Source organism: Myripristis murdjan, chromosome 12, assembly GCF_902150065.1.
Source record: "Myripristis murdjan chromosome 12, fMyrMur1.1, whole genome shotgun sequence".
In the NCBI taxonomy this organism is placed as follows: Eukaryota; Metazoa; Chordata; class Actinopteri; order Holocentriformes; family Holocentridae; genus Myripristis; species Myripristis murdjan.
This window is the reverse complement of record NC_043991.1, coordinates 21706025-21716148: the sequence shown is the minus strand read 5'-3', so window position 1 is coordinate 21716148 and position 10124 is coordinate 21706025. Positions and strand designations below refer to the sequence as shown.

General features: G+C 43.3%; 1 protein-coding gene across 1 annotated transcript; it reads right to left on the bottom strand.

Annotated features, from left to right (window-relative positions):
• Window positions 1–1550: 1550 nt before the first annotated feature.
• LOC115368494 (endoplasmic reticulum chaperone BiP-like) lies at window positions 1551–8875 on the bottom strand. Its single transcript, XM_030064609.1, has 9 exons — window positions 8778–8875; window positions 4758–4902; window positions 3991–4222; window positions 3742–3879; window positions 3537–3649; window positions 3013–3403; window positions 2669–2906; window positions 2395–2559; window positions 1551–2235 (listed from the first exon to the last, which is right to left on the bottom strand). The coding sequence occupies exons 2-9, from the start codon at window positions 4865–4867 to the stop codon at window positions 1667–1669; spliced, it is 1956 nt and encodes a 651-aa protein (XP_029920469.1). The 5' UTR covers window positions 4868–4902; window positions 8778–8875; the 3' UTR covers window positions 1551–1666.
• Window positions 8876–10124: the final 1249 nt, after the last annotated feature.

The following is a 10124-nucleotide window of genomic DNA, read 5'->3' as shown; positions in this document are numbered from 1 at the left end:
ATCTACAATAAGCAGTGAACTGAATTATACCTAGGTGGACATGACAGTACACATCCATGGGACAGAGCTGGGTGTGGGGCACTGCCCCACTGCCCCTCTCCATTATTCACTTTGTTCCCAGCATCATCCTCCTGGTCCCAACCAGAAACACAAGGCAGACAAAGTGCAAGCTAAAGGCGATATTCCTCCAGGAGTGGCAGCACACTCAGCTGTGGTGCTGGGAAAGAACATCTACATCTTCGGAGGGATGACTGCAGACAGAGCTAGCAACTCCATGTTCAGATTTGATACAGGTACACACAGTTTTCTGAAGCCTTTGATATGTGTGATTTCATGCTCATTTGTGGTGGTTGCACTCACCTCTTAATACAATAGAATAACTGTCAAGTTCTTAAACTACATGTTGCTATGAAGCAACTAACCACTGAAATACTGTTCCAAAACCCAAGAATATACATTTACAATGCTTTTTCTTCATCTGTAATATTGTGCCTTCTCTTTTTGTAGCCAAAAGTCGATGGATCCTGATGAAATTTGAAGGGGATATGCCAGCCAACCGTTTAGACCACGGCATGTGTTTACTGCCTTGGAAGGTGTGTGCTGAGGAGAGTGAAGAAGGGGACCCAGCCTCTGTAGAGATAGTTCAGCTGGCCTTTGTATTTGGAGGAATGGACACACAGGGAGTCATACATAAGGACTGTATTGTGACTGTGATAACATGATATGTGCTGAGGGTGTTTGGATCTTGTAAATAGTCATCTTTCTTTGTTGTTTAAGTGTTGAATACAGAACTGCAGTGGAATTGCTTGTATGTTTTGTAGTGGAATAACTGGAAGCTGATAAAGTGCCTGAGTTATTTTAAATCATGTGGCTAGAGGTCTATAAATGAGTGGCTCACCAGACCTTTGTCAGAGGTTTTCAAACTTGTGTTCCAGACTCCCAAGTTTGACTCTCATTAGATGTGGGCAAAAGCAAGGGCAAATGAATTCAAAGTGGTGTGATTAAAACAATGTGAAACTAATCACTCACCTTTTTCATATTAAGGAAATTAGTGAACAATTCATTATTATGCTGGAACCCCTGGATACCCTTAAACTTTGAAAACCACTGAATATAAAATTGCACTTAATTTTGAAACACCAGTCGTTTGACAACCATGAGTAACTATAAAGGACTGTTCCATATCACGCCATGTCCTTTTAAATGAATACACACAGTAGTAAGAGACAACTCAAAGTTCGTATCAAACATTTATTTCTTTCCAGTAGAAAGTCTTTTCTACAATGACCAGATTCAATAAATAACTTTGACATTGCCTGTGAAGACGTTGAGCCCTTGAACCCACAGAAGCCCCACTGAGTGGCCCCCACCCACCCCACTAAGCCCCTCCCCCCTACAGAACCCCTTTCAGGACTGCCTGAGAACAGCAGCAGCAAGCCTCAAATCCGGGCCGACGAATATCTCCGCCACTCAGCGAAGAGAACCACCATGCACATTGAAATTTATTATTTCAAAAAGTCTGTCCAGAAGATTCGATATGGTCGCTTATCGCCACCCCTTCACAACTATTTCTCTCACCATGAGTCCAATCAGTCCATTATATACATCTAATTGCCCCTACCAGAGAGGCAAGGGCGACAGAGAGAACTGAGTTGCTTCTACCTGCCTACAACTCATCTTTCTCATCCTGGTCACCTTTGCCGCCCTCAGGTGGGGGTCCGCCAGCACTGCCATAAAACTTGCTCACAATGGGCTGCACCACCTCCTCCGGCTCTTTCTTCTTGGCCTGGAAGTCTTCCAGCACAGCAACCTGGTGGGACTCCATCCACTCAATTTTCTCCTCCACTGCCTTCTCAATGGCTTCCTTATCTTCATCGGACAGCTTGCCACCAAGCTTCTCCTTGTCGCCCACCTGGTTCTTCAGGGAGTAGGCATAGCTCTCCAACTCGTTGCGGGCATCAATACGCTCCTTCAGCTTCTTGTCCTCATCAGCAAAGCGCTCTGCATCATTCACCATGCGCTCGATATCTTCAGGTGTCAGCCAGTTCTGGTCGTTTGTTATTGTGATTTTGTCCTTGTTGCCTGTGCCCTTGTCCTCAGCAGTGACCCACAGGATACCATTGACATCAATCACAAAGGTCACCTCAATCTGGGGCACACCACGGGGGGCAGGAGGGATACCGGTCAGGTCAAAGGTGCCCAGCAGATGGTTGTCTTTTGTCAGGGGACGCTCACCTGAAGAGACAATTGAAAATTACATCCAGAGTAATCTAGTTTCTTCTAAGTTTCTTAAACAAATTTCTCATATCTTTAAGCCTGTACTTAATAATCACAAATACTCAGTTATTTATTGTAAGAATTTGTCAAGTTTCCAGAAAAAAGATCAACTCTTACCTTCATAAACCTTGACTGTGACAGTGGGCTGGTTGTCAGAGGCGGTAGAGAAAATCTGGGATTTCTTGGTGGGCACCACAGTGTTCCTGGGGATCAGCTTGGTCATGACACCTCCAACAGTCTCAATACCCAGGGTCAGAGGGCACACATCAAAAGGGCACACATCTGTAAGAAAAGAGCAAGAAACCTTTAGGTACACAATCCAGTCTGCTTATGATTCTTACTCTGCAAACTGAAGACAGTGAAACAGAATAGTTTCAGGATGATGACCTACCAATGTCCTCCTCTCCAGACAGCACACTAGCCTGCACAGCAGCTCCATAAGCCACAGCCTCATCAGGGTTGATGCTCCTGGAGGGCTCCTTGCCATTGAAGAACTCTTTCACCAGCTGCTGAATTTTGGGGATATGGGTGGAACCTCCAACCAGGACAATCTCATCAATGTCGGATTTCTTCAGGTCGGCATCTTCCAGCACCTTCTGTACAGGCTTCATGGTGGAACGGAATAGATCCTGGGCAAAATAAATAAATAGGTGAAAAGGCTTGCCTAATGCAAGCTTTATTTGTGCAATACTTCTCTGTATTTTTAAGCTTTAACTGATGAAAAAGCCAGCTTACCATGTTGAGCTCCTCAAACTTGGCACGCGTCAGGGTCTCAGAGAAGTCTTCTCCCTCAAAGAAGGACTTGATCTCAATGCGGGCCTGGTGCTGGGCAGACAAGGCCCTCTTCGCCTTCTCAACCTCACGACGCAGCTTCTGCACAGCACGGTTGTCCTTGCGCACGTCTTTGCCAGTCTTCTTCTTGTACAGCTTGATGAAGTGCTCCATGACACGTTGGTCAAAGTCTTCACCTCCCAAGTGAGTGTCACCATTGGTGGCTTCCACCTCAAAAACACCATTGTCAATGGTGAGGAGGGAAACATCAAAAGTGCCACCACCAAGATCAAACACCAGAATGTTCATCTTGCCGTCCTTCTTGTCCAGACCGTAGGCAATGGCGGCAGCAGTTCTGGAGAAGGCAAGAGTCAAATTAAGATGAAATATTCAGAGAGAATATAATAACAATGAAGACTGTTTTCAGACCATCAAATTACAGTGCCACATTAGTGGATAACAAAAAAAAATTGTAATAAGACACTTACGGCTCATTTATGATTCTCATAACATTCAGACCAGCGATGACAGCAGCATCCTTGGTGGCCTGACGCTGGGCATCATTGAAGTAGGCAGGGACGGTGATGACAGCATGTGTGACCTGAGAAAACAGGAGAGAAAATTTTAATTCAAAGACACATCAAACACTCATTCATAACTGATTTGATTAAGTGTGGAAACAACGTTCCATACCTTCTTTCCCAGGTAAGCCTCAGCAGTCTCCTTCATCTTAGTCAGAACCATCGCAGAGATTTCCTCAGGGGCAAATGTCTTCATCTGGCCACTGCTGATTTCCACCTGGATATGGGGCTTGCTCTTCTTCTCAATAACCTAGAGAGGAGAACATCCATCAATTTAGATCGTTTGCAACTAAAACACTGTCTTAAAAACATAAGATCCTACAGCCGCAAATTCAACTTAATTTCACAATAAGAAACTTGCCTTGAAGGGCAGGTACTTGATGTCCTGCTGCACAGATGAATCGGACCAGGTACGTCCAATCAACCTTTCGGCATCAAAAACCGTGTTCTCAGGGTTGGAGGTCAGCTGGTTCTTTGCAGCATCACCAATCAGACGTTCTCCCTCAGTGGTGAAGGCCACATATGATGGAGTGATACGGTTTCCCTGATCGTTGGCAATGATTTCCACACGTCCATTTTTGAAGACTCCAACACTACAGCAAAGATTTAGAAATTAAGCATCTGTAACATGATGTTTTCAATGTTATGTACAAATTTCAACGCATCTGTGTTTCTCTGGGGGTCAATTTGACCCCAGCCTGTTGTATAATTTTTTTTAAAATTATACAACACGTAGATCCGACTGAGCAAGCTGTATAAAACATAAGAAATATCAATAGTTTCCAAAAATGTTTCAGTTGTTTTGGATGACATTGAGGAACTATATCATGCCATTTATGATCAAAAACATCCCAGTCCAGTTCATGTGACAGGGAAAAACATGATTCCCACAACAACTCTGATGTATATGTGGAGGTCATTTTTTTATGTAAAGAGGTGTTTAGGTAGTCAAAAAGAAACAAAGTCACAATCTAGTGTAACATTTTTATAATGTATTTTTGGAGGTTAAAATTATTAGGGTTAAACTGACCCCAGCTAATAAAAACTGTTGGTAAATTTGAAGGTACCAGGAGGGTTAAACAGCCACACAAGTCATCTTTTTTTTTTTTTTTTTTTTTTTTTTTTTACCATGAGTAGGTAGTCCCCAGGTCGATTCCAACCACGGTCCCCACATTCTTGTCGTCGTCATCGGCAAACACGCTGCCGGCGACCAGCAAAACCAGGCACAGCAGCCTCATCTTCGCTTGTTCTTGGCCCCAAGCTATGCAGAAATCTAAGAAACAGGGGGGAAAAACATGGCGTTTTTCTGTGTTCTTGACGTATTCCTGGTTACGCTACGTGTACATTATTGTACACATTATAGTACTGCTGCCAGCACATTTTATTACTAATATGGATTCTAACCCAGTTGAGTGAGGGGAAGCATGGACCAAACCAAAGACTCCCAAATGATTACATAAATCTAAAATGCCACACTTCAATGGTTTAGAGCATTTTCTCAAATGGGGGTACGCGTACCCCTGGGGGTATGTGGACGAACTCCAGGGGTACGTGAGATTTTTAAAAATTATACAACACGTAGATCCGACCGAGCAATCTGATTGGTCAATCAGATGTTTAGAATGTGCTCAAATGAGCATGACGACATGGCTAGCCGTGCTCAAATGAAAAATACCTCATCACTGAAAATATTACTCCACCTACATCTTATTGCCTGAGTCTTTGTGGTTTCCATGGCAACACAAAACATTTCACAGAAACCCGATTCAAAAGCCACTGTCAGCTTTGCTAGTCTGCATAATGGACCATTTTGTTGTCAATTTTAATTTATATGGAGACCTAAGTTTGGATAAATGGCTGAACGAGGAAGACAAGACAGAACAGAGAAAGCTGAGATATGCGAGAGTGATGAGTGAAGAGCTGGATCAGCTGGAGAGGTCAAGAAATGAAGTCAGTACAGCCTGGTCAGCGTCTTGGGCCGTCAAATGTCTACAAGACTACCTGAAAAACACCGGGCAAACAGTTGATTTTTTCAACTGTAAATAAAGAAGAGCTAGACAAGACCCTCCGTGAATTTTATGGAGCTTTAATTTCTATAATAAAGAGAATGAAATGCCTCAGCAGAGTCAGCAGCATGGACAGTACCTGCTGAGGCAGATTCAGCACCGCGGACAGTACCTGCTGAGGCTGAGTCAGCACCACGGACAGTACCTGCTGAGGCAGATTCAGCACCACAGACAGTACCTGCTGAGGCAGATTAAACACCACGGACAATACCTGTAAGATTTTCCACAGTGATGTGCAGGCTATAACTTTGTTCTTGTTATTAATGCGTTAATGTTATCAGTTATTTATTAGCCTATTAATCTTTATTAATTTGTTTGGTCTTTATGAGTTTCCTAAAGGCTGAATTATGCTTCCGCGTAGGAAGAGCGTACGGAGGTTGTGCGAAGCTTACGGGGGTTGTGCGACCGCCGCAGAGCCTTGCCACGCGCCTCCCAAAAATTGTAACTACTGCTATCATTTCCGGCATTTCATTGCAACCGGCATCACATCCTGTTGTTATGCCGTCCGGCAGCGCCGTTTTTAAAACAACTGTTGTGTCTCGACTCGTTGAGACACAACGGTTGTGTTTGAAAACTTTGGAGAATGCTGGATCTCGCGGAAGAACGCCTGGCCGAGGAGGTGCGCAAGTACCCGCACCTATACGACTCGTCCTCTCGCCATTACAGAAGAGCAGCGACGTTGGTGGGCAGAGAATTGCTCAGTGTGTTTCGCAGAGGTATGTTGGACACACACGCGCTGCGTAGGAAATGCGTGCTTCGCACAACCCCCGTACACTCTTCTAACGCTGAAGCATAATTCAGCCTTAAGCCACTGATTTAATTAATTTGTCAGTTTGTTTGCAACTGTACATTGAAATGAGCATTTAATAAATCAAGACATCTGGGAACACTGTCATCTTTATTTCAGAGGTAAACTGATAATAGCAGGAAAAGGTGATTAGCAAAAGCCCCGGAAAGGTGGGGTTGTTCAGCCTTAATGTTACTGCTTACTTTTGCTGCTTACCCACATTAATCGGAGCTGACGTTAAATTTGAGTGACACAGCCCCAGCTGAAATAAAACATCTGCCGGTGAGTTTATGAAAAGATATATGTTCGTTCTGGCGCCGACACTGGAAAGCAGTAGCCTATATTTAAATATACTGTTAATATAAAGATAAAGTGTAGATAAAGATTAGCTGTTGAGTCATTGTCACGGCACCTGTTAGATTAAAAATGACTGAGAAGTCAGCAGGAGTATAACTGTCAGTCCATGAAAAAAATATTTTCTCCAGCGGATATTCTAATTACAACATGATTGAGCTAGCAAAGCAGTTTGGTGTTGCTATGTGTGGTATTTATTCAGTGTTGGGAAATCACTATGTCTAGAAAACATGATAGGTCCAAGTTGGCTGGCTGACAAGGACTAGTTAACGTCAGATCTCATGTATTTCCGCTGAAATGGAGAGAATACTAGCAAAAAACTTTTATAATTGAGAGCGAAATGCCCACAGCATGAATACATTTTGATTATACATTTTATTTTGTTGGTAATAGTTGTATAGCCTAATCTCTACACTTCTCGTGTAATAATGCTTAAATATATGTAAAAAAAAAAAAAATAGCATCCATGCAAGGTTCCTTAAAAATAATTATTTAGCCTAATTAATATTCATTAAAATATAAATGGAAGTTCATAAACGGAATTTTATATTCAGTATTCAATGTCATCATCCTGAAAAACCCCGAGACCCCCGGACACCCGGACCCCTTCCCCCACGTGCTAAACTTGGGGGGTACTTGGCTGAAAAAAATATTTCATAGGGAGTACATCACTGAAAAACGTTTGAGAACCACTGGTTTAGAGGAGCAGAGGCCAACGCTGACCGGGGTGGAGCCCCCTATCTCATCTGATAATGAACTGGGTTTTTCATTCGCCGGTAGCGTGGGCTAACAGGTTAGTAGCGTGGCTAGTGGGAATGTGCGAGGACACAGCTTTCCCCGCAGCTCACCGATAACCACAAATATCCACACTTTGAACCTGTCAAATCCAAGCGGGGTCAGTCAATAAAACACAGTGTTAACTTAAGCTAGGTTAACACAATGCTGTAATCAAGTACTGAACTCAACTCAACTACAGTGAGGAAATCTGAGCTGCAGCCAGGAGAACAATCACTGTCGTTTGAAACCGCTGATGTGCGTAGGACCCCGAAGAACATCAACATACAAAAGGCAGCCGGGCCTGATGAGATACCTGGGCGCCTGCTCAGGGAATGCGCTGACCAGCTGACCTTGGTTCTGATGGACATTTTTAACACCTCCTTGAACCAGGCCAGCGTGCCATCATGTTTCAAGACAGCCACCATCATAGCAGTGCCCAAAAAGCCAACAATAACCTGCATGAATGACTGCCGCCCCATTGCACTAACACCAATAATGATGAAATGCTTTGAAAGGCTCATAAAGCAGCATATTGTCTCCAAACTCCCCTCTGGTTTTGACTGGTATCAGTCTGCTTACCGCCTGAACCGCTCCACAGAGGACACTATCTCCTCTGCACTCCATCTGAGCCTTCAACACCTGGAGAAGTAGCCTACACCTTTGTGCAGATGCTGTTTGTTGATTTTAATTCAGCGTTCAACACGATAATCCCCCAGCATCTAGTGAGCAAACTGGCACCCCTCAGCTTCAGCACCACACTGTGCAACTGGATTCTGGATTTTCTCTCTGAAAGGCCCCAGTTTGTACGTGTGGGGAAGAACACCTACTCAGTCATCACCCCGAGCACCGGCTCCCCTCAGGGTTGCGTCCTGAGTCTGCTGCTCTTCACTCTTATGACCCATGATTGTGTCGCCAGGTCCGCCACTAATCATATAAATATGCTGATGATACGACAGTGGTGGGCCTCGTCTGGAATCATCTGGTGAACATTGTCTACTTCAGGAAGAAGAAGCCCTGTCACACTCCACTGCATATTAACAACTCACAAAAAAAAAAAAAAAAAATGTTGGGAAACACTGGCGTAGAGAATGTTCTAGCTAATTATACTGACGTTTCATAAGAATAACGCAGCCGTGAAACGACCATGAACATTGTTTTACATACCTGTAAGAGCAAATGAGTTTATGAATCCCCGGCCTTGGCAGCTCCCTCAAATGGAGTTAGTTTAATGTTGCGCTACGAGTCTGTCTGCCACTCTTTCTCTTGTATCTTGTGAACTTGAAGTGATGTTCAGTGGATGATGCCACTCTTAATATAAACCGCCAGTTATTCCTCGTTATGGAGCCCCGCGATTGGCTGCACAACAGCTCGTTGGAACGCGCTCATTGGTTTCCTCCGGCATGCTGAGCGCCTCTGATTTGCACACGTTTGGCCAAGTCGACGTCATGAGTCATGCCTGAACGCGTCGCGTCGGGCACAGTTGGTGCAGTCAAGTGCCAGTCTATGAAGGGGGCATTTTCACATTTTATAGGCTTGTGGATTGTGCCCTTTCCCATGCGAGTATGGTCATTTTTCTCTTCACATTCATCCTTGCCATAATTTAGGTCGTGTGTTATTTTGAACTGAGTCACAACAATGGGTAAGACATGACATGTGTGAGCCATTTGTAGCAGGTTGGCTATGTGATTAAACAGCAGGAAGTGAAGTTACATCAGATGAACTTGGTTGTCTCCAAGTTACATCAGTGGATGAACAGGCTCCACCTCCCCTGTGTGGTTTTAACATATATTTTGAAATGTAATAGATCAGCAATAATCGGACTATGTAGTTTTAATATCTCCACCTGTTTCAGTCATGGTATTGTGTGGTCACAGCTATATATAATTATTTTGTAGAGTATTCTCTAGGTCATGTGCCTTATGTAAAACACATGCTACATAACAAATACAGTATACACACATGTTATCTCCCTACCTTGCATTTTTCTGATAACATAGTTGATCTCAAACAGGTCAAATTGGTGTGCATTTCCAAAGCCTTTTTTGCACGGTTCATCTTTGCCAATGAGCACAAACCAGAGTAGATTACTAAAATCAAAATACCAGATTTAGTTGGAATAATGTATCAGTCATGTTTGTCTTGACATTACAGGTCATCCGTTCTCCTTTCCAAATTAAGTGCAATGCAAACACATTCCTTTACAGGTGTGGCTTTGTGTATGTGAGAATATCTTAGATCTACAGAGGCAAAATGAATCTTAAAACAAACAGGAATAGAGCACACCCACAACAAAAAGTAAATGAGGCTAACTAAAATGCAAAACACAGTCCTACACAGGTATTACACACCCATTATTACATTTACATACTTTTGTATCTTAATTCCCACTTTAGTCTGATTGTGATGGTTGTGTTGATATGTGAGGGAAAAAAGTAAGACCATTAAAATTGAAAGGCTTTAAATGATTGAGCTGTTAGAAATATGCATGTTTGTCTGACTTGGACTAAACCT